This window comes from Rhea pennata, chromosome 2 (genome assembly GCF_028389875.1).
Source record: "Rhea pennata isolate bPtePen1 chromosome 2, bPtePen1.pri, whole genome shotgun sequence".
NCBI classification, from domain to species: Eukaryota; Metazoa; Chordata; class Aves; order Rheiformes; family Rheidae; genus Rhea; species Rhea pennata.
The window spans coordinates 139706213-139732613 of NC_084664.1; the positions used below are offsets into that span (position 1 = coordinate 139706213).

General features: G+C 35.2%; 1 protein-coding gene across 13 annotated transcripts in view; it reads right to left on the bottom strand.

Moving 5' to 3' along the window:
* Positions 1-26401, bottom strand: part of VPS13B (vacuolar protein sorting 13 homolog B) — a 460401-nt gene that overhangs the window by 371743 nt on the left and 62257 nt on the right. For all 13 annotated transcript variants that reach the window (XM_062570474.1, XM_062570471.1, XM_062570467.1 and 10 more), the window contains 8 exons: positions 24223-24318; positions 23752-23874; positions 18971-19108; positions 17484-17571; positions 11601-11792; positions 10770-10939; positions 6717-6911; positions 4909-5033 (listed from right to left, as the gene is read on the bottom strand). In XM_062570474.1, the coding sequence (XP_062426458.1) occupies positions 4909-5033; positions 6717-6911; positions 10770-10939; positions 11601-11792; positions 17484-17571; positions 18971-19108; positions 23752-23874; positions 24223-24318 (1127 nt within the window). The remainder of the gene's footprint in view (positions 1-4908; positions 5034-6716; positions 6912-10769; positions 10940-11600; positions 11793-17483; positions 17572-18970; positions 19109-23751; positions 23875-24222; positions 24319-26401) is intronic.

Consider the following 26401-nt stretch of genomic DNA (forward strand, 5'->3'; position numbering starts at 1 on the left):
CTAACTGGATTGTACAAGTAGTCTAATGATGATGAATTCTGTCAATGAAAATGCAGTTGTGTGGCGTAGCACTGTATGGCTTTGATTAAGCTAGGGATGATTACATTGCAAGGGTTACATGATGGGAGAAAGCAGAAATAAAACTGTGTAGAGATAGACATGTCTTTAGAACAACAAATGTTTTAACAGAACAAAGTAACTAAGCAGATTAATAGCATAATTAACACCTTTAGAATTCTCTTAGTTTTATTTCAGTATCAAATTTATAAATTAAAGTTAAGCTAAATTCATTGCACAAAGCAACTATGGTTGGCAACTACATAGTGACAAAGTCAAAACAAAGGCTAGCAAGTCAGGTAAGAAAACAGAAAATGCTCATGATCAGGCATGAGAAAGCATGTTTCTCAATATACTTGTATAATAGCTAGCCAACAGGAGGTTATAGCCTAGTATGCCAATAAAATGTATACCTAACAAATTCTAGAAACATATTGAATATTTACTTTTATAATTTTATCTGTGTTGAAATATTAAGAATAACTATATTATATAAATGCCCTTAAGGATTACAAAAACAAAGCCTAGAGAAAACACACATGTATATTCCAAGTGAGGATCTCTGTATAGATTTCCATAGTGATCTTTCAGTACTGTGAGGGCACATACTAATAAAATTACTGCCAAGATGGCAATCCTCACTTTCAACAATTAAAACAAGCAATATTATTATATTCTTGGGCAGCTGAGGTGCCCACCACATAGTTCACACAACTTTCTCTAACAGAAGAGCAAATTTTAAACTTACAACTTTTCTCAGTAATGGACAGCTCTTTAATAAAAGGCCAAAGGAAAGAGAAGAAATGTCAATACAATGCTGAACACTGTAGGCGAAGCAGGTCAGACTAGTTCCATCTCAGCACTAGCTTGGCCAAATCTAAACTGGCTCTGAAAGTTCACAAGCTCATAAGTCCTTGATTCATATATTCAGCCTGCTTAAATGTCCCCATGTTCAAGATATAATTGATTCACATCTTTGATATTTTGTCTAGCGTAACACTACACACAAATATTTCAGTATTCCTAATACTATTTTTTTAAAAAAAAAAAATAGGCAAAACTCAAGAATAGCAGATGACAATACAAAGAAGAGACTAGCTTTTCTGGTATCTGTTGTCCTGATGGCTACAAATAATAATATATTGCAGCTGTCTAAATAACAGCAATAAGGATAATTTTCAAAAGTTTAAGCATTGTCATGCTGTTCCATTATACAGCTTACTGTGATCTGGATGGAAGGATAATTTTGTGCTAAAAGACACCAAGTCTGATTTTCAGAAAAGGTAAGTTCAGTATCTGAACTCCCATCACAGTACTTCCTGCGCAGTTAGGAAATATTCACACTCAGTTACTGAACTTCAGTGCATTAAATGGAAATTTTAATCACAAAAATGTAGAATAATTTCAGCTGGAAGAGATCTTAGGAGATCATCTAGTCCAGCTTCCTGCTCAACACTTATTTCTTTCAAAAATGTAGTCTGCTACAATAGGAACCTTCTGTGATTTAGCAGTAAGCCTCTCTAGAAGTTCAAATCTTCTTTATTTTCCTAAAAATTGTATTCCTTTTCCAGATGCCTACCAGATCAATTAGTGCAAAATTTGCCTGCAGTAACTTCAAGATCTCTACATTTTGGATGGATTGGAATAAAAACAGTAAAAGAACTCTTTATGACATTTTGAAGTAACACCAAGTAGATAAGACAGTCTTACGCTGGCAAGAATCCTTCTTCCTCGGTATCTCTTCAGCTGTGTTTGGCACATTACCTATATGTAAGTTGAAATCTACTTCCTAAGACAGTGTTTGCAGAAAACAGTTCAAAAGAAAGAATATTTGCAGAAATATATCCATTTCATCTCTCATCACAAAGATTTTGTTGGTTGACAGCTAATTATCTAGATCTAGAGCAAGTTTCTCCTCTAGATTTTTCCTCTGATACAGTAACAATTCCTTTCAGGGCTTTTTGGTATCAATAATGTTCAACTAATTGCTATGCATTCACTAATAATTAAAGCGAAAGCCATTAAATCCTAGATACTAATTTACCCAGCAGCTCCACAACTTACTCATACAATGATCCATTCACACACTAACATTTAGGATGACCAGCTATTATGCAAGTCCATACTGGTGCTTCCTTGCAGACAGTAAATAAGTAGCTATTGCCTTAGTCTCAAAATGAGAAACAAAAAGACTCAATATCAAGGAGACAGATTCCTTGACAATGGACTCTGGGACTAAACTGCTGAACAGAACGTAGGTAGAAATAGGATCCCCATTTATATCCTTATTCCACAAGTATTCATCATCTCAAAGGCTGTCACACATGGAGAGAGTAAGCAAGAACCTTTCCATGGACCTGATTCAAGAGGATGAAAGTCTAGAACACTTGTCACGGAAAGGGAACACAGAGATGACAGGGTAAGAAAAAAAAATCTACATTCTTTATGGTATGCAATCTATACTCTTTAATGGTACTTTAGTGTTCTTCAGAAAGGCATTACAGTGATACCTTATAAGCAACAGTGTTAAACCGCTCAGCTATCCTACACTCAATTACCTCATCTGTTGCAAGAGAAACTGTAGCCAGAAGAAAAAAAAATAATCAGCTAATTCCTCTGAAGATTTCTGTTTGGCATTAAACATTCTTGTCATTCATTCTGGGCTTCTAACCATATTCTGCTAATTCTTAGTTGTTTTTATACATCCTTCTGAAAGCTTTGAAAGCTGCTTTACAATCTGGCATGCAACACTACATAAAGTAGTTATAAACTATTGACATTAACATTGTATTTTGCATCTTGCTGTGCTTGATAAAATAAAATACAAGACTTTTTGACTTTAATACAAAAATAAATTACAATTTAGAAGTTGTCCAAGACGTAGTTAACTATCAAGTCTGAGCAATTTCTTTTATAAGAAAGTGTATTAACTGACATTACAACAGATAAATTTAGTAAATATAATGAAACAGCACTTCTGCAATATTAATTTTTTGCTGGAATTTATTGGTCTGATATTGCTCAAATTGTGTGTCTTACAATGTGCTAGCAATGTTTATCAAAAGTATTATCACAGTATTGAATACACAGTATACATTTTGAGATTATTATATTCAAACCAGAAAAGAAAGCTATTCTACTGATTTATGTCAGAAATAAAGTTGAGATTTTTCACTGCTAACTCAAAACATACTACCTGAGGGATTCCATAACAGTTCATAAAATGTCTTTGTTTTTAAAAGGTATGGTCTGTCGTATATATTTTCTACTAAGAAACAGAAGAACACATGTAGCATCACATGTGCACACTTTAAGAAACTCTGGAATGTGAAATCTAAAAACACAAATAAAGCAGGTGGTATAATTGGGGGAGGGGGGTCAGAGGGAGGGGAGAGACAGAATGAATTTAAGTTTAATGACATTACCAGGTTATTCTACCAGACTAATTCTCACTCACTGCATGACTTCAATGAAGCTCTCAGTCCTCACGCTGATTTCGATTTAGTTCAAGTGCTATTTGATGCATTTCATCTGGAGTTTTATTCACTTCAAACTACACTTCATTTAACCACATTGCTGCTGTACTCATTTGTTTTTCTACTTTATTACCCGCAAATTGGTGTTGCTTAGTTTAGGATAGATTGTTGGAATAAATTAACTTTATATAATTATTTCACATTGTTAATAAATAAACAAACTCTAGAAACACAGAGCATCATAGAAAAAAATTGAAAAAATTACAACTAATGTTCTTTTAAGACATACTAGACCACAATAAGTACTTGTATTGCAGGATCTGCTAATAAATGCTGATAGATGATTTGCTGTTTTAAGGCAGTATCATTTTATCCCCCTAGAACTACTGCTTATTTTTATTTCTCTGTGTTACTAGTCTAGCACACTCTATTTTTTAGCTGGGCAATGTGTCATAATACAGTGCATTAAAAAAGAGAATGCAAGAGAGAGAAGGAACAAAAGAGTACTACTACTAACAAGCATCACAAAGAATAACTTTATGTAAAATATATGGGAATGTGAGAAGAGGCTGCCAATCCTACCAGACTATTTGCTGATTATATGTTATTTTTTAGCAAAAAGCCATGACAGAACAGTAATTCATTTGAAGTGGTTACTATTTTTGTGAACTATTGATGGAAAATATGAGAAAGTCAATTAAGCTGCTACCACCTGGTGGTGTGCTGATTATGCTAAAAAAAACCTCTTAGGTTTAATATGGTATCATAACTTTTAAGAGGAAAAAACATTATATTCTATCTGTACCACTACAAGTATAGTATTCTTTTTGTTGTTGTTGTTAAATAATCTATTACACTTTCAAAACAAATCTCTGTCAATCTAGGTATACAGCACATAATATATGAAGAGGAAATGTTTAACACATTAACCTGTTTGACTGTTACCTTATTATTTTAAGTACGATTCTTCATGAGGATTAGGCTTTGTTTCAAGTTTTCTTATTTGGTTGAGTTTGAAACAGAGAAGGCAGACAAGTTCAGTTCAACACATTAATCGCAGTATAGAACTTTAGCTTAAGGAAGCATGGAAATTGGTTCTCAGGAATTCAACAAATGTGTGCTCACATGATGATAGATGATAGAATCTTCTATTCTCCCAACCAAAAATCTACCAAAGATCTATCTAAAACACTAATTAAAACCTATAGCCTCACAAAGGGGTTTATTAATAACAGACTTAAAAGTAAAATATAAGATACAAAGGAAAAAGAAAGTTAGGGATGCATAGGGCACATGTATTTTCTAAACCACTCATAAAAGCAGAAGTAGCTATTGTGTATTTTACTTACATACAGTGCACAAGCTTAACACTCACCAATATTTGGGAAACTTTATCAGTTTGCCATAAACAGCAGTACTGAAAGAGGGAATAACTGGAACAGGAAAAAAGTATAATCCTCTACTGTCCAAAGAGGTCAGTCCTGCTTGAAAACCGAATATCTGAAAGAAAATGCAATAGGTCAAAGTGTACACAAAGTGTACAAGTATTTATATAGGTCAAATAGTACATGATTTGATCATTTCAAGTTATTTTTGAAATATAACATACAAATCAATTCTTCTAAAATATATTCAATAAATACGAAATACATTAAGTATTACTTTTAGAGGATTCCCCCACCAAAGCCAAGCCCACAAATAACTAGAAAAACCTGCCAGTAATTAAACGGTGTTCTAATATGAATATATATGTATGTATGTACGTACGTACATTTTCTCTTCACTCAGAAAAGTTGTCTACTCTATATAAATTGTTAAAAAACAAATGCAAATTATAATTTTTCCATTGAAATGGTTGTCTATATCCTCCTTTAACTCTGCAGATTACATGTTGCCTTTCATATAATTTTTTTTATTTTAATTTTTGCAATTATAACATTTACTTAAAAAGTGGTATTTAAAGAGGAGCTTTCCTTTGAAGCTTTCTTTTTCCTTAATGAAAAAAAAAATCTAAATAGAAGTTCACAACAATTATTCTCTACAATTTTCCCTTAGTAATATGTAAAATATTGATCACAGAGCTGACTCTTTGTAATGCGTTCTATCTCTACTCACATAAGAACACAACACATGCCTATATTAAAACTAGCAAATAAAATATCTGACCCAATAAAACTCAAATTTAAAATCTATATTTTTAAAATACTGATAGTTGCTAAAACATTTGAGAATAGAAAAAGTCTTTCCCAAATTAAAAAAAGGTTGACTTGTGATATTGCTATCTCATGGTAGGAGGTGAACACATTACCCCTCAAACTGAGAACTTGCTGTGTAATTCTGGAACAATGTTTGTGTTTTACACAGATAGTAAGAATTTCATTGCTTAGATTTTTGTTATGGTATGTGCAGATAAGTGAATGGAGAACTGGAAATTTTCACACAATTAATATAACTGGTACTAAATATTTATGTTTTAGTAGCACCCAAAAGCCTTTCAAATCATCCAAGCAGACAGTTCATCCTAAAAGGTTGGAACGTTTGTGTAAAACTCCTCTTAATAGTTTACTTTTTTATTCTACTGAAATCTTAGCAGATGACAACTGAACAGTCTCAAAATGATTTTTCAGTAGCATCTTAAACTCCCTCCAACCTAGCAATAAAAATTCCTTTCCTAATAGAACTTAAATTGAGAGCATTCAAAGGTTTTTCCTCCTAAGATGAAAATATCTGAAACTGTTTGGCAAAAGTCTTTGACTGTATACCTCACTCTCATTGTTTTGCTCTATCAACACTATTAAAATCAATGTTTTTTCCCTCTCAAAATCCTATGAAGTTTCTAAGCATAGTTCATAGTAATCTATCTATTCTATAAGAATTATTTTTAAGAAATGGGAAAGGTTTCCTTCCAAATTATTTCAACTCAGTCCTGCCATGAAGACTTTGGAGCTTCGGTTTGTGTTGTTTCCTCATTTGAAGTTCTCTGTTTATGTTACAAAACACACGGCTCAAGTAAGAAGTACTGATCCGATATCATATTTATTCCATGAAAGGTACTTAACTATATATCCTTTCAGTTAACTTGAAAATGCTCACAAAAAACCTAACTAAAATTTTAGAGCTGTCTATGCTTATATGAACTTCTCAGCATACTGCAAGAAGAAACAGGTTTCAAGATTATTTTACCTTTAGATAGCAGTGGGAATAACAGTAATGAAGCAGGTTATCAGACGGCTGGCTAAGGCTGCTGACCATCTGGACAAGTTGCTCAGCGTACATTGGTACAGAATGCTCCAAGTTAATTTTATCCACCAATATTCTGATGGAAGGTAAAGGCCGCAGAGGCTGGAAACTCGCAGCATTTAACAATCCACTTGAATTCTAGGGAAGAAGAAAACAAAAAAAAAAGGTGCAATTATTATACTACAGATGTATTATCTGCCACATAGACACAAAAGCAAATATCCATGTAATGATCTATTAAAAGATGACTGCTTACCACATACTCCTAATGATAATCCTCAAATATTTTGAGAATAATTGCTATATGTATATTCCGTAAGTAATTTCTGTATGTATATTCTATATATAATTTTAGAAATAAACTTTCACCTAGAATATGCAAGTCAAAATATTTAATATTACTTACATGTATTTTAATATTTACATTTTCCTATATTATATTTACTTTAAATATTTAGTTACATTTTTATCACACAAAAGCACTACGAGTCACACTACACTCATGCTGATACAGCTTTTACACTGCCATACAACATTATGTTTGTAATTATGCTGGACAAAAAGAAGAAAATGCACTTTCAAAAAGTAAGTGTTGCAGTTCTATACATTCAACAACATTTTTCATAGTATTCATTAAAATGAAGTACCATGTCCAGTAAAAGAAAGGCATGGACATACCAGAGTGAGTTTGGTGGAAGACCATCAAGATAATTAGGGGTACAGAGCACATGATCGCTCCCACAAGAGAGGCTGAAGCCAAGGATGCTGCTCAGCTTGGAGAAGAGAGGGCCAAGAGAAGATCTTACTGTTCAAGTATTGGGAGAGGCTACCCAGAGCAGCTGTGGAATCTGCATCCTTGGAGACACCTAGCACTTGGCTGGATGCTGTCCTGAGCAACCTGCTCGAACAGGGCTCACTTTGAGCAGGAGGTTGGACTAGGTGTTCTTCAGAGATCCTTTCCAATCCAAATTATTCTATGATTCTAAAACTTTTATTAAATATGCACCAAAAGATTTTTTAAAAGATGATTTATGTACTGCTTTAAATCTAGAAGTTAGAGTTACTAATATTTTAAATATGCTTGGCTTCATTCAAGAAATGTAAAGTGAAACATCAAGTGAAAAATTAACATGTAAAAGGTAACTTGAGTTAACTTGTCTGCCTATAGGGCTGTCTACCCATTATATGGATACGATCTGTCCAAGGACAGAAAGATCAGAGATTTCAGCTTTCAAAGCGACTACAGATACTGTCTCTATCCTGACTGCAAAGACAGGAAATGGGTGTAACTCCCCTTCCTCCACAGCACTGAAATGATCTTAATTGAAAAATACACTTCTCAAAGCTGAGAAAATTTGGAGAAGTCTCATAGTTTAAGATATCAAGAGCAAGTAAAAAGTAACGACAAACAGCACTTTTTGAATATGCAAAGGAGACAAAGATCTGGGAAATGTAGAAGGAAAGCAAACGGAGAATTCTCAGACTGTGAGAGGTAAAAGATGGGTCATACCTGAACGTATCTCTTCCACCCACATATTCAATTGAATTTTGATGAAATTCAGCCTAAGTTTATAGAGGCAAAGAACTATTCTCTCTACCTGCAATTTCAAATACTTGACTATTGCTACAGAACATGACTTGCATGTTTATATTACTTTGTTAAAGACAGAGTCCAGTATAAAGAAACTTTTACATCAGTGCAGAGAAACAGCTTTCATGATGCTGCAGAATATGGTCACGGTACTGTGACACCTGGCCCCAGTGTACAAATTTGAAAAAAGCCCCCTTGGGCGAACGTTTAACTTAAGACATGACTCAGCTAAACCTGACAAGTTGCTGAACTAAAGAGTAAAGTCGTTACAGAACATTCATCTGTAAAACTCAATCACCTCAACTTTAATGTATGAACACAGATGACAAGCTAACATTGCTCTGAATATTGCTAGTTATTTTTTAATGTACACGTTTATGCAGAATACACAGTAACCTGCATCAAGGATTTGTAATGCACCAGTGCAAGCATTTGTTATAGATTCCAAGAAATGTTCTTAGACACCGTAAGGTATTGGTTAAAATAGCTTTTACTAGTGAAAACATGAGAAGGAATAAGAGAATAGCAAAGACAATCTTACAACCCTTCAGATGCTGGAAACCTCTAGTTGTGCTGCACTGGACAAATCTCTAGTCAGGGCATAGCACACTGCACAGATTCCATCTGTGCTGATGTTCACCCAATGCTGCGCAACTCAGGGTTTCCAGCATCCGAAGAGATTCTGGGATGTAAGGTTATGTATGCTGTTCCCTTTTTCCTTCTCATGTTATCTACAGTAAAATGTATTTTAATCAATACCTTACGCAGTTTGAGAGCCTTTCTCACTGGGATCTACAACAGACATTTGCACTGATGCAAAACACGATTTTACCACCTTGAGCTCAAAATGGCTAAATAACTGATCACAAGTAGGTCGCATGCTGAACCAGAGCCTTGCAATTTAAAGTTCAAGAGTTTTATGAACTTGTTGGCTGTTTGGGGAGAAAAGGGATTGCTGATGCAATTTTTCACACTTTCCAGTCCCTCAAAATGAGGCTTATTTCATTCCAAAAACCCAACAACGGTCTCAGAGCAGAAAGGAAAAGAAAAATAATAATATATCTACAAACTTTTTACACTGCCAAGATAGCTTTGCTATTCACACTGATATTTAAAGTACAATCTACTGAGCACTTCCAGGCTGAGAGGAAGTAATGCTTCCAATTACAGATTTGGTAATGTCATATTTTCTAATAATAGAAGTTTCTGTATGTATCCTATAGGTCAACAGGCAACAGATCTGTCACCAGTTCACTGGCAGCAGCAAGTTTAACTGTGAAAAGACAGGAAGTCTAAATTTAGGAAAAAGAGGTACAGATTCCTCAAGCACATTCACTGAATAAATGGTATGTGCTTGACATTTTATACAAGTTGCAGCCAAAAGGGCAAAAGACTAGTGATCCAAGTGAAGAATTAACATGTGCATGTCACCATGTGTACTTCAATTCTCTAGCGAGAATAATTACATGAGCCCACTAAAAGAAAAGCCATCGATGACACTTTAGTTTGTGTCATCTTTAGTTCTTTAGTTCGTGCACATTTCCTGCACATATACATCGAATCTTAAATCATATAAACATGCAATGAATATAAATACGCAAAATTTTCTAGTCTCACAGATTCATCTATCACCTCCTCTGCATCCAAATCAGAAGTCCTCTTCATCTTCACACTGTTTTGAACCATGTATTTCGGAGCAGAGACCATTAATTAGGAGATTGTTAATGAATAATCAGAAAAAAAAATAGATTCCCTACTCAGTTTAAGTACCCAGATAAAAACATTGTACAATATACAGCAGTTAAAAGTCCCGTTAAAACTGTCTTGCACATGTCCTGGCTGCAACTAGTACAAACATAACTAGCTGTTAGCACCTAGGAAGCATCTACTGAGAACATGTATTCCAAGATTTCTGATTTGACCAAGGTTGGAAGTATCCGTGTGGCAAAGTGACAACCGGTAGCCTTCTGATCCAAAGGGTACCATGAAAACTTCAAGTTCCAGCTACCTAGTCTGCTTGATTTCTTCCTCCAAACTTTGCTTTCCTATCAGTAAATCACATCTTCTGTTTTAAAGTCTGGCTTATCACTGCACACACCACTGGTCTTAAGTATGTGAAAGGAATGCTCACGGGCAGTAAACTCATTTGGAAGCCAGTAACATGGTTGGCACATGGAATAGCAGCCCAGAAGGAAAATCACACTATTCCATCCTAGCAAAGCTATTTTTTCAATTTCCATTATTTCACATGAAGTCAATCAGGGATGAAAAGCAGAGATGTGGCTAGCCATACGTTAAGATAATGCATGTTTGACGTTACAGCTTTATATATTTTAACCTTAATTTTTCAAATTAAATAACACATGTCCATGTAAAGAACTGAATAAATATCTGCATATACCTACCTTCTCACCCATGATTATGGGCAACAAGTGGTCCAGTAAATTGAATTCTGCCACGGGGATAGTAATTGTACACTTAAGAATAGTGAATGTTGTAAGTCGAGTAGGAATGTATTCCTCCAATGATGCTACTCCTTCCGAGTTTGGTATAGTTCTACCTCCATCTGTAACATCTATAACAAATCAAGATTACATAAGTATGACTAATACATATAAAATATTTCTTACAGTAGCTGTTTCATACATGAAACAAAAAATAGAGATTAGCAAAAACTGAAACCAGTATTTTTTTCATTTCTCCGTATTTAATAATTTTATTCCTTCCACTGGTTCTACCTAAGGCTAAATGCAGTCATAACTGGAGTATTTTCCTCAGTTTGAAACTCACATTTCAGAAGTGAGAAATCTATACAGCTCACTAAGCTTTATGCAAGATACTATCTTAACAGTTTCATCATAGCTTGTTTCCAATCACTTCCCCCCCCCTCCATATAACTTTTATTTCAAACTAATCAATGAATACTAGCACGGATTCTTCCTTCTCTAAGGCTTCTAAGATAACCTAGAAGTGTCAATAAAATAAACATTCCCCTCAACATGGAATGGAGACCCCTCAACACGGTCTCCACCCGTGATTGAAAAATATGGCTTTCAAATTGTCTGAACTGGCACTGATAGAGATAGCCCGGTTTGTTTTATCTTCCTTTTAATGTTTTCATTTGGACTCATAAAAAAAATGGCATATTTAAAATTTGACTAGTTAAACTCCTTCAAGAGCACTGAATTTGATCTAATTTAATTCTGCATATTTGTGTATATGCAGTAATAGCAAACCTGGCTTAGTTCTGCTGTATGGCTCATATTCATGTTCCAGAGCACAAACTATCATTTTCATTATCCGGTGTACTGCACTGCTATCCAACTGAAGATTGAGTGGACCAACAATGAGGTTTTTCGTAGACATCTCCTGCACATTTCCAAAATCTTCACTTTTTACTGAAGAAAGGTCTTGCTGATTCCCAGGAACTAGAAGTTTTACAGATAACAACATATATCAAACAATTGGATATAAAAGTTTAACCTTTGCAAACTACTTTTGCTTCAAATCCTGTAATTCTAGATTTATCATAAACATACAGAAGTTACAAAAAACACAAATTAAATACATAAATGTACCATAAATGGTTTAAAAGATGTGTAAAAAAGTACTATTCCTGTATAAGGCAGAGCAAACAGTAAGATTCTGCCTTTCCGCCAAGCACCATATGAATTCATCAGTCATTGAGAAGTCCTAATGCTTTGAAGGCCCAAACAACATTCTAACTTACATGGCCAACTTCATCCAAGGTGCCAATGACAACTATGCTGTTCAAAACTTCTGCACTATATTGCAAAGATATCCACCAAATAATCTTACAGCTTGAAGGTGCAGGAAAAAATTTACTGTGAAGAGACGTCATTTGAAAGAGATTCTCGGGCCCTTGAAATTCTAGTTGCAGGTAAAGGGGGCGAGAACAGAAATGGGAATTGCACTCACTCATATTGTCATAAATCAGAGTGACAACTGAAGGAGGTAAAACCCTTCCATCTACTGATGAGGTAGAGCACAGGTAGTGAGAATGCAGATCTCTTCAACCAATGTGTCTCATACCATTTTTAGACATTTGACCTCAGGGTCTGAAAGACTATTAAGTCTCTGCACCCAGTTGAGCTTTTGTGCTCAGACTTCCAACCAGTGTACCAATCAAAGTATAATGATAATTTCTGTGATAATAGATATTGGGCAATAAAGTAGACTGAAATCACACGTTCACTGTATACAGGCCACTGCTCAGCTATGGAATACTACGACTACATTACTCTAAATGGAATTCATAGAAAATTTTTTCAGTTAAATTATACAGATGTCAGAAACAGGTTTTCTTGCTATGTACAACCTGCAAAAAAATACTTACTTCGCGAAGTTCCACTCAGACTCAACACTTTGACAATGTCTTTACAATTTTGATAAAAGCATTATACATGAAATGTCTTGCTAACTATTAAAGTAACAAAAAATTATCAAGATTAAACGGATTCTCAGACTATTTAACATACAAAAAGAAAAGAATTCTAAGACAAAACTGAATTATGATAATATAGTCATTCACTGAATCTGGGTAGAGCACACTCCTCAGATAGTACAGTACGCCACAATCCACCTTGTCAAAACTGTGACAAACAGGAAACAGGAAATATGCTAAGTCATTACACTTAGTGTTTCACCTTGGTCTCTACTGTTGTATTCCACAGTTGTCTCCTTAATATGTTCTCCTTCGACACTTACGATAAAGTCGTGGTGCAAGAACTAAAGTCTATGTTAATGTTGACTGATTTTTCCCGTGGCATTGTTCATATCACTAACAGTTTTCAAGTGATTGCCAAGCCATTAATCCTTTCTTATCCAAAGTGGAATTTGCACATCTTCACACAAAGCAAGGCAGATTCTATCCCTCCCCTTCCCACCCATCTCCCAGGATGCAAATTTTCCTGCATAAATCTAAACAACCTCCTGATCTTCCGTTACAGTAAAAAACAGTGCACACCTGTAGAGAATTATTGCCTAGAAACGTAGGAAAATGTGATAATTCCAAATTCTAGTTATGTTCTCATCCTCATGGATGTAATCTGTCTGTACCAATGCATTTGAAGGAAACGGCAAGAGAAGATGAGCAGTGGAACCAGGCAGCTGCAGATGGCTGACCCACCCATTTTTTCCAGGAGCTGGGGCATCTGTCAAATTCCAAGTCGCTGAGGTTTTGTGCTTAAGCCAGCCTGGCATGGTGTGCTTCAGAGCTTCAAGGCAAATCTTACCTCTAAACCAACTAGAAAAATGCAAGTTTTCTTTCTGGTTGCCTGAGAGGAACCTAGTCTTTTTTCATGATTCATGGGAACATTCCCTTTCCCCTCTCTCCTTCACTACATTAATTCAGAACAGTCTTTTTAATGGAGAGAAGAGAGGATGTTTTCTTCTCTCCTTTGTAAATCACTCTGTAAAATGGTCTTCCTTCTAAGTGCTGGTGAGGGGAATGGTCCTGGTTCATTCTAACTTGAGACAGAGCTGTTCTTACAGCCTGCAGGCTTCTACAGGCCTACAGACTCAGCTGAAGAATTGACTTTGTCCCTCAGAGCCTAAGAACAGCTGATAGCGAGAGCATTTATGGCCTCTGCTTCCCCTCGCTGTTCTGTTTACCATTTCTGAAAGAAAATGGGGACAAAAAGATAACCTTATAAACCCTATTCAAATCTTCTCAAGAAGAGTCTTCACTTTTGAAGGCAAGATGCTTCAAAGGCAACAAAAAACCCATGAAACCATTATTTGCAATCACGAAAAGGGCTTTTTTTTAAAAAAGGAAATATATAGGCTGTTACCAGGGTATACTTTATTTAATGTGCATTTAACATATTTTTGTAAGCACTTCCTTCAAGTCTATCCTACATCGAGTTCAGATGAACACTGTCAAGAAGTATAAAATAAAAAATGTAACCTCACATTAAAAAAAAAAAAAAGAAAGAAATCAAGGCCAAAAGCCTTCAAAGTAATAATAGTCTACATTTTCAAAAAGGACAGAACAGACCCACTTGTGTGGGCCATATTTTATATATATGATTAATACATTGAAGCGACAGAAATTTATCCACTATGTGGAAAAATTATGTATAATCATGCATATTTAAGTGCAAAAAGAACGTGACTTCTATAGGTTATGCAGAAATAAGTGTTCACAGGTTATTTTTGAAAGTTTGCAGACACACAAAGGAAAAAAATCAGGTTACTGATCACAGTTTTCAGCCTTCAACAAACCACAAGCCTAGTTCTAACTGACAAAAACTTTAAGATGAGAGTACTGCATAATAAACACAAACAAAATACATAATTTCAGAGTTACACTGTATTAAATCTGCAGGTCATGAAGATCTCAGGGATCAGTGGAATTTATATTCTACAAAAAGTTTCAGAGAAATTATTGTTTTGCATTCAAACAGATGACATAAAACAGAAAAACAAAGTGGGAAGGGAAGGACAGGAAGAATTTCAAAATTAAACTATTGTGCATGACTCACTATCTTGTTTTTATTCAAAATACTAAAAGTGATTAGTGCGCTTACATAAGTGACAGGTGAAACTCCTGAGGTTAATACTATCCAGGAGGCACTTGTGGTTTAATCAGTAATTGTATGCTCCAGGAAAGGTTAAAGGGGTGAAGAAGGTGACAAACCAAAATTGCTTTGACAGATAAAAATCTTACAATCACAGTAACTGCCTCCTATAATTTCGGTTATATTGGAGTTTTTAGGGGAAGGTAGTATGCATTGGTTTTAACTAAATATATAATTAACAAAATCAAAATGAAAAATAGTAAAATGTTGACTTTTTACACAAATATTTTTCATAATAGCACCACATGTTTAAACTACAGCAAAATTTATACTGTTTTTAAAATCTTGAAATATTTAAGTCTCAATTTTAAATTAAATAATTTATATACAATTTGATAGTGTTAAATTTATTAATTATATAGCTGGCTTTCAGTATGGAAAAATTAGCCAGAAAATAACTAGCAGAAAATGTCAGCTCCGCTTTCCTAAGGAACAAAACTATTTGAAATTTTAAGGTTTAAAATTCTAAAGTCTAGAGACTCAACAGCCAACTTTAATTTAATTAGATAATTTATATCTGGTGTATTCAGATAACTAGATTTAGAGGAGTAATACTGAAATGGAAGCACACAGCAAGGCTTGATAGGAAGCTGAGCATTTTGAGATGTTTTCCTAGTGACCAATAGCAAATAAAAGCCAAAGACCTGGGAAAACAAACTAAAAGAAATAGCAGAGAAGCTGAGGAAGGAAAAAAAGTGCTATGAAAATACTAGACTGGCTGTGAGCTAAAAAGAGTGATTTTGCATTAAGTACTTTCTGAAAAGGGTTAATTGCAGTCAGGAAAGGGTATCTTGTTCAGTTCCTTCTATCTTCAGAAAAACAAGGCAAGGAAGTCCACATCAGTTTCTCCTCATAATTAAATAACCTATGCACATTCAAATTTCAGTAACAAAAATCAAAAAGGAGATAAAAAGTATCCCATGTCCTCCACTTTTCTTAAATAAAAGTTGTGTGTGTAAAGGAACAGTTATTTCTTTATTAAAAACAGAAATAAACTGCAGTAAAAGCTTGACTGAATGTACAAATTCTCAGTTATCTTCAGATCAAACTCACGATACGGTACACAGATAGCAAAGCTTCCAGCCCAGGAAAGAATGGTTAAATTACCTAGTCGAACCCCCAACTATCTAGCGCAATGGTAGTGTACACACACACGTTCATGTACATACTATTTTATAAATGTATTATTTCTATGTAAAAATAAGTATATATAAAATACTTATATATGTGTGTATGTGTACAAAATGCATGTGTATATATACACACATATACATATATATACATAGATATATTATTAATAAGTTTTGCACGATCCATCCTCCAACCAAAATTAGTTTTTCTTTCCTACTCCTTTTACATTTAATGTCTAACATATTCAGGAAGAAAGAGAGGAAAAGAAAAAAACCCACATAACTAGCACTGAGATTTCTCTTACGCAGAGGGATAAAAATGTGAAGAAAAAAAAAAAAAAAACCCCACAGTTGAATCAGACTAAATAGCAAGAACAGATAAATATGTTTGGTCATAGTTGAAAATTGTCATGAGACATTTGCAGCAATAGTGTTCACAGTACTGAATACACAGGTGGGGAAAAAAATCATTACTTAGGCAGAAAAAGCTGCAGATCAGCAGCTGTAGATGGCAATCTCCCAGAAAAAAAGTACTATTCATTATAGGAATATCAGTATAAATATAAATAAATCAATAAATTACACACACACACACACACACACACACACACACGCACATTAATTGTTCATGCATTAACTCCTTTGTCCTGGCTTTTCTGATGCTCACAGAAGCAAATTGTATGTCTTGTGCATCAAATCCCCTGTATTCTCACAGGTTTAGAAAGGAATTGATGGGAATGTCAAAAATGTCTTAGAATTTGGCAGATGCCTATGTGCACATGGTTTAGGCTACTATTTGCTCTCAAAATCCTTAAGATAGGTATATTCAAATTCAATTCTCTCCACCATCTTTTCTGCAACCATAAACACCACCTTTAAAAGAGCACACGCCTTAGGGCTATATATACATACTCAGCTAAGTAATTTTGAAGGCATAGCCTTCTCATCCTTCTCCCCCCCCCCCCCCCCCCCAGACAGAAGAAAATAGCATGGTCTTTTTTTTTTTAATTAACATCTTCTACATCAAACAGAAGATCAACATTTTCAATATATTTTTCCAAAGTGAATAACATCAACAAGAACAAAAATGACTTTAAAATAAAAAGATGTCATCTTAATGAAATTTGCACTGCCACAGGAGAATTATTTTCAGTTTAGCCACTGATTATAAGAGATATTATCTCAATTACTTAGGCAGAAAGTAAGGCAGAACACCAACAATCAACAACAGATAAGACAACTAATGTATCAATGCAGAAGAAACCATTTTAACTATGAACCTGAAGGCAAACCTAAGGTAAGGTAGAGGACAGATGGTCAAGGACCAGCTGGGCCTGAAAAGTCTTTGTTTCTATTATTTAACAAGGTAAACAAAGAAGAAAGGTACCTTTGCCACTGGTGCTTTCCATTGTGTACAAGTAATCCATGTAGAAAGCCCCAAACCTCTGCATTCCAGCTATCTCTGTGTACGTCTCCTACCAACAAAGCAAAGCAAACACAGAAAACGTTGTATAAGGAAAGAATCTTGAGATTACCAACTGATAGGCTCATATGAGAGAGATATATTTTTGTTTGGATTTGTGCATCAACACACGGAAAGGCTTATCAAAACAAAGGACAGAGGTTATCCCAAAGAATTCACCTTTGCGATAGGTAATGTAACTTCTGCTTGAGGCCACACAAAGGCACATCCATAATTCTACCAGACACTCTGACCAATTCATCAATAACAGCTAGTTAATTAGTACCTTTAATGGAGTAAATATTCTTCACTTGACCTCTTGCATCCAACAGAACTGCTTAATTAAATACACTCAAAACTGAAGCTCACTCATTCTGTTTTCTTTTTATTTAAAAGAATATTGTGTTTTCTTCTTTGAACAGTAGGCAACTTTATGCATCAGCCAAGATATATACATAATATACTCCATTATTACACAGCAAGTTTGCTTCCCCTCACCTCAAAAAACAGTCAACTCATAAAATCATAGAAGACAAGTCAAGGAAAGAGTAAAATTTAACTAAAAGATACAATTGGAAATGTCTGAATATGTATAATGTTTGTGATTTCATTAATTTCACTTTATTACGGACACATAATACACACATATGGACACACTTCTCCATCAGTATTACTAAAAATGTAAAAACAGTGAAGTTTAAATTTGAAAGAAATTAGTTTTATTCAAGACTGTACATGACCTACAAGTACAGCAACACAGACCGCAGAACATGGCTATGATTACAGCTGCAAGGGACCATCTTGCTCATCACATCCAGTCTTTAATAACTGAAGGCAATCAGGCAATAAAGTTTTGCTCCAGAACTGACAATCAGATAGAATACTGGTGACTGAAAATGTGTTTATTATTCTAGATAGTCAGCCTCAGCAAAGGCAGAATTAGCAAGACTTCCCCTAAGTAGATAAATATAGCGTATAGAGACAATAAGATTTACATTTCATCAGATCTGACTTCCAAAAGAGCATTTCTCAGTTTGCAGTTTACTTACTAGCTGGGTTTAATGAAGTATGTGCTCATAAGCTTGACCTTTGCCAGCATTCTGTCACAACTCGGTTTCTATTTGAAGATATTTTGTAATTAGGGATTTTGGAAATCAAAGCATTAATTTAGTTTTCAAGGAGCAGAAGGTGGTTGTTCCATTGCTTTTTTTATGAGGTTTCTTTGGGGCTCAGTTTTGTTTTGTTTTGAACACACAAACAGGTTTACCATATTTTTGGCAATCTCAAGATTTGGTTCTGCATTGCAAAGCAAAGAAAATTAGCCATTTAAGCAGCCAACAGATATAAAGACCTACCATAAAGCCATTAGAATCCATTAGAATCTTTTTAGAAGAAAAATTTAATTCTCTGACCTTATGATGAGCTGCATCCAGTATAAATTCTGCACGAATACTATTATTTTCTGGGCTTCTGTAGTCAAATAGTGAATTGGTAAGGTAAGTCATCCCTTTTGCACTCAAATTTTCTCCACAATTAAAGAAGTAGGCCTCCTTCATGAGGTAAAAAAATATTACAGAAAATTATTATAATAAGGTAAGGAAAAAGAAAGTCACATTAACAGAGCAGTTTCAATTCTATTATAACACACTGACATGGTAGCTTCCCTCCAGAGAATATGAAAGATGTTACCTAAACCCCAATCATGAGTTTCATTATAAATGTGGATAATAGATCAAGATACGACAATTAAAATCATTTTATTTAAATAAAGATGAAGTTTCTCTTCACTCCCTCTCCATTTTCAAGACAATAAAACCAGCCTTGACTAGTGAATTTTATTGCGTATGTTCAGCTCTGTATATGTTGCAGAATATTGCTAGTTTTATGTTAACAGGAAATAGCTTCCGATCATTGTTATTGTAAATTCTGCTTCATCCTTTTACCCATGCACTATATTGTCACTCCATGCTCCTTTTCTCTGAGTGATCAATGCTTTCCAAGTGGTTTATTATCTATCCTATTCACAATACATAGTTATTTCAATATATGACTTGTTTGCAGCTTTATCACTCGATCTGCAGTTTTACATACATTTTTCCTCCCTATCTCTAATCCTCTGTTTTCTGAAACAAGCAGAAGTTTTCTATTACTTCTTCTGAAAGGTAATTTGTATCAAGATCAACTTTTCTCAGTCATCTATTCTCAACCATATACAACAACACTGGAATTCATATGAAAGACCAGGAGCCGCAACGGTAACAGTACAGAAAGAGAACAAATGAGGCCATGTCAACAACACACAAGGCTCCTACAAAAGCAGGTTTTCTTAAATTCACATCCTGGAAGATGGTGGCAGAAAAGCAAAAAAAAAAAAAAAAAAAAAAAAGAATAAAACCTAAATGTTCCTGACCGATAGACCTACAGGAAAATCGTTCATGTACCCATCCCAATCCAAAAATCAAGCAGTTAACCTCAAGCAAGATACTCCAACCAGGCATCCAATGGTTTGGCTACTTGACAGTATGACAATACCAGCTTCTGATGATGTGTCTTCTGCCTTCCTAGTCCCACTTCCTAAATTACACCAACAGAACAGGCTGAAGAATAAAGGGATTGGCCAACAGGGCCATGAGATTCGAAATGAATGGCAAGTGAAAGCAGACAGACAGAGAGACAGAGAGACAGAGAGAGACAGGACCCCTTGATCTGGCACTGCCAATAAGGCAAGGGAGAGCTGTAAAAACACGCCTGAGAAAATTTTGTTCCACTATAACCACCAGCACACTTAGTTTCATCCTCCAACACATCCATTTTCCAAAACCACCCAGAGAAACAACAGGGGAAAATACCTCCCAAAATCTAGGGATTAACAAATGGTTAAGGAGAAGAAGGGAAATAATTCCCTCTTGATCACCAACCAAAAGTCTGAAGCACAGTAATAGCACAACACAAATCTAGGAAAGCAACTCAGGCCCCTTACTGTGCATGTGCATACACATCCATAGAAACATAGCACAATTTAGGAAGTTGAAGTTGCTCAGGGCTTTGCCCAGTGAGGTTCTCAGTAACTCCAACAACATGAATTCCAGAAACTGTCTGGGCAGTTTTTCTGTTCCTAGTGTTCCACTTCCCTGCATGTGAAAAATGTTTTCCTGTTTTCTAATCAGAATTTCCCTTGCTGCAACCACATACATATATAACACAGAGGATATCAAACCTAAGCATTTCCTAGCTCATTTTCTCAGCTGACTTTACCTCCAATAAGCTTACCAAGCTCCATCTTAAAAGAGTTGAGATTGCAAGCCAATTTGGAAGACTTCATTCCTCAGATGATTTGAAACATTTTTATTACTTAAACATATACTTCAAAGCACATTCAACAAATAACCATTTAATCTTGCACGATTATTATCTTTAATAGTGCGTAAATAGTCCTTCTTTCTTGGCAAGTATCTCAACATATTTTTAATGAGTCATAACATCCTTAATCAGCGTGGAAGTTCAAAGGTATCCTTCAAGCAAAACTCAAAGGATTCCTTCTTATTTAATCCTCATTCTTCTTCTTTAAATGCATGATTTTGCACTTGTATTATTAGATTCCACCCAATTACCATTTTGCCCTTCTTCCATCAGATAATCCAGTCCTCCTTCCTATTTCAAGTACCTCCTACTTTCCAATTTCTTAACTATAAGCTTCCTCTAACACCTATATGAGCAAAGAGAATCATTCAAAAGACTTATCCCTGCAAAAACTGCTAATATAATTTGTCTCATAAACACCCTCCTTTTAAAATACCTATATTATTTTGCCCATCAGCCAACTCACTACCTTCCTTAAAATTACACTACTGATACTTATCATATATACGATCATAGAATAATTTAGATTAGAAGGGATCTCTGAAGAACATCTAGTCCAATCTTCTGCTTAAAGCGAGCCCAGCTTGAGCAGGAGGTGCAGGACAGCACCCAGCCAAGTGCTGGGCATCTCCAAGGATGCAGATTCCACAGCCACTCAAGGCAGCCTCGTCTACTACTTGAGCACCCCCCGGGGTGAAAAGGCTTCCTACACATCTACTTGAAATCGCCTGCCTTTCAGTTGGTGCCTGTTGCCTCTCATCCTCTCACTGTGCCTCTGAGAAGTGCGTGGCGCCAGCTTCTCCATACTTTCCCAAGAGGCAGCTGTAGGCAGCAGTAAGACCTCTCCTGTTCAGTGTCCAGGCTGAACCACCGCCTTGGCCTCAGACTGTGCTGCAGGAGCAATTGTGCGCTCTTCCCCCTAACCACCTTGGTGCTCTTCCACCAGACTCGCTCCACAATGTCCATGTGGCTTCCGTTCCAGCCACAGGTTGGAACTTGCACCTGTGATCGCAATCCTTTGAGCCTGCTGTGCAGCCACTTTCCCACCCACATTATCATACACGAGCCAGTCTCTCTTGCCAATTTAGGTGTTAAGGTCTATTTGAGAGACTGCATCAAAGCCCTTGCTATAGAGTCAAGGTACTCTGAGTATCAGGTTTAGTCTTGCCATAGGCCCCTAAATGCCCAGCCAACTTTACGAGGTTCCCTTCAGCCCATTTCTTTAGGGTGCAGCCCTTCTCTCCAGTGTATTGAACACTCTCCACAGTTTGTTATACACAATCTTGCTGAGAGTGCACTCTGTCCCATCATTCAGGTTGTTAAATAAATGGTATCAGTCCCAATATTGCTCTTGAACACTAGACGTCAGCCACCACTTGGACCTTGTACCACTGATCATAACCTTTTGAATCCAGCAGTCCAGTTGTTTTTCTACCCAACTTATCCAGTGTCACCTAGCTGGCTATAAGAATGCTGTGAGCAACCATGTCAAAAGACTTTAACAAAGTCAATGTACACAACAACATCTGTTCTTCCTTTGTCTACACAGCCAGCCATCTTATTTTAGAAGGTGATCAGGTCAGTCAGACACAATTTGCCTTTGACACACATATCCATGCTGGCTGGCAGTTCCCAGCCTTCTTATCCTCTGGAGCTTGGAAATGGCCTCCAGGAACATCTATGCAAGGCTGCTATCCACCCTCACTTGCCCAGCCAGGTCTTCTTTATCTGTAATAAGTCCAGTAAAGCATCTCCTAAAGCTGATTCATCCTTGTCTCCCTAGCTGTTTTTTCTAGAAAAGCCTACACCCACTCTTTGCAAGACTCCAGTTATGTAGGGCACACCCCCACCCCCCGTCATGCCCCTATTATCGCAATGTTGCCATAGCTCTACAACTCTGTACAGAAGTCTGAATCTTCCTGCTTGCTTTCCACGCTCAACGCATTTTTCTTCAAGAACTTGAGATGGATGTATAGCTGTGTTCTTTTCACACGGGAGATACAAGAGCCTCTCCCATCATAACTACCATGGTATAGTATATGATTATTTTTCAAAAAGTAGATATTTGAATTTAATCTACGGTCACTTTACATATTTTTCCATGTTCTTAAGTTTTCCGCTCAAAATACTTCACACAGCACTAATATCAAGTTAACAGGTCTGCAGCTCTCTGCATTATTTGTTTTTATTCAAACACATATAGTAATTGCTGCTCTCCAATACTATAGGACACTAGTCTATTGATAGATTGTGATTCAAAATCCTTGCTATTGAATTTAGAATTTCATAAATCAGTCTAAGGGTAATTCATATGGACAATTGATTTTGTCTTACTAAGCAATTTAAGTTTTGCTTCTGTTTAAAATACAGAAATTAATGTTGTCTTACTGCATTTCACTTCATACTGTTCTCATCAACCTCACTGAAAAAAATGAAGCATGAAAGTCATTCAATGTTTGAGCTACACCTATATTACTCTTAGTGTATAATGTCCTCACTTCTTTCCTTCTGGTCTTCTGTTGATTTAAATAGTTTATAAAGTTTTTAAACTGTGATTTAATTTTCTATTCAAGATCAATATATGTAAATAGACATTACAATGGCAGGGAGTGTCAAAGAAAAAAATGCATTATGCTTTGTACCCTTTCACTATTAGACGTTTATCTTCTTTCCAACTGTAACTAAAAGACAATGAGTTTTATGTAATAGTGACATATCCAAAAAAATCACAACTGATAACAGCAGCTTTTCCAATTCTTGCAAAAAAATATTTTTATAAAGCATATCAGTATTGCTGTATTCAACAAGTCAACTGCTGTTTCAGTATACTTACTTCATCACTCCTATTCATGTTCTCTTCAAAGTCCTTAATTCCCATAATTCCTTTAAGGCACATTGCTTGGCAACCAACAAAACCTATTTGGCAATCGAAGAAAAGTTCACCTTTCATAAGGACCTAGTGGCGGGGGGGGGGGAGAAAAAGTGATATACTGAAGAATTCTATTCCAGTAAAAATAGAAAAGATGAAAAAAAAGTAGAAGTGAACTGTTATATGTTTACTTTTATATATTCAGTACTTTAATAACAGGTTAATCAAATAGGATGTTTAGAAATAGACTAAGTTTTTAGCAGGAAAATATTCTTTCACTGAAGTAACCACTGTCTCCTATCTATGTGATTGCTACAATAAACACATCAAATATACAATGAAATCATTTCAAAATATTTTATGGCTTAGTAACTATCTAACTATTACCACATAATTTACAACAAATTAAATACATCCCTCTTAATGAATAATTACCTCAACAGTGGTTCCTTCTTGTTCCCAGCATATAACTTCTTTGGATTTTACTTTCTGAGGACTATAATAACTACTTTCAGCTTGCATTTCGGTGAGCTACGAAACAATATGATAAATATCTTTTATAAGTCAATATTAGTATTAAACAGCAGTAATGTCATTAATATACAGAACTGATGAAGACATTAAACTACAGGCCAAAATTTATTAACAAGCAGGAAGCAGGTGCAGTAAAACAGCTGTAACACATTATCCATATTAGAACTTCACATATTCAGCTTCTAGTTGAATATGTCTATTTAATCTCAAGTATGCCATAACAAAATTTTAAATCCACTACAGTATTTTTAGTTTATTTAAAGAGAAGCTATGTGAAAAGATGAAACAGATATGCAGCTGCATTATCAGCACAGTATCAAATGTGTTTACAAATTGCTGTAAAAATCCGTAAAATTATTATTTATCCTGCCCAGTAAATATTTAAACACCAGTTAAGGGAACACTATAAATTGCAATCACACTTACTTTTGTTTTCTTTTTTATCATGGTATCTGAGAGAAACATGCATTCATATTTCTTGTATGACTCTGATATAAAAAATTAAAGAGGTAAAACACACTGTGGCTGAAAAGCATACAACAGACTTAAGAAAAAGAAGAAAGAGGTACAAAATACTGAAGTGTTCATGTTTTGAATTAAAGAAGACTTAATTTTGTTTATGCTGAGTAGCTTAAATAATACAAATTCTAATTTTTATATTAAAAAAAATCCACAAGTTGTCATTATTATTTCCACGAGTGGATACACATGGTTGTTGTTTCAAAGTAAATTTTGTAATCCAAACATCCAAGAAAATTGGATTAAAAAGAGACACTGATCACTCTACAGCTGTGTGCAATTATTGTAGAGGAAAGGCAATTAATTGATTAAAAGAACTCAGACATTACAAGAATTATTTTCAGCACTATTAGAAAATGCTACATTTAACTTAGCATGATTTTTAAGCTGAAATGATATCAGCTATTCAGAATGCTAATGCAGAAACTTGATCTTATTTTTTAACCAAAATATGAACCACAAATTAATTCCATACATTCTTTGCATGTAAGCAGAACAATGAATTCTGTTTTATTCTTAATCATCACCATATTAGTCCTGTACATCACTTCATATTCTAAATTTATTAAATATAAGATGCTGCAAGCATTTTTTATCACTTCCTAATATAAAAAGTACCAGCTTGCCAATGAAATATTAGGAAAGCCTGATAGAATCACAGAATTAATAGAGCAAATTCCTTTCTAAAAAGTAGTTCTTGTAAGTTTTAAAAAGATTTCTCACATGAGGAAACAATGTAGAAAATTAATATTGTACAATGAAGCACAAAATAAAGATGATGCTGAATGATGATAAATGTCAATTTTGAGATGACTGTATTTTTTAAATGAAGTGACATCTCAGAGAGAATTATAAGGACCTGAAGTATGCTAAAAGTTCTAAAACACCCCTACAGATTCTTCAATTCCTACAGAATGGCTGCAGCTCCCAAAGTCATTTGTTTCCTCCTTTCTGCCAGTTGCCAGGCAGCCAAATGCTCTGTTACGCTGCCACGGAAAAATAGCTCAGAGAAAGCAAGCATCTAGCTACCATCTTTTCCACAGATGACAAGCCAAGGAGAAGGTACAGGGAGCAGCTGATGCTATTTGGTGTGTAATCAGCCTCATACCCATTATAAGAAGGCAGTGACAGTATTAGAGGTCATACATAAGGCTCAAAGCCATAACCAAAAAAATTAAAAACCAAAAAAACCCACTCAAACCTCAGTTATTTGATTTATATACATAAAACTGCCTGCATAACGTTTGAACGTTTGGCATGCGTTAAAAGCACTTTGCTAAATCAGAACCTTAATTTGTCAGTACAAGTCAATGTCTTATCCAAGTTCCCTGTATTCTCTTCCACAAACTCACAAAAGGAGCAAGAGAAGCCCAGCAACTGTTTTGAGATTTGATTTTAGATAAAACATTCAAATCTCTCTCAACATAGTTTACAGCTCAATATATATGTGGAATTCATTTTCCTTAATACAATTCCAACCCATCAAATATAATTTCAACATGATCAAATCAAATTCACATTTGTCCATACTTACAGTAAGGAGATTCCTCCAACATTCATT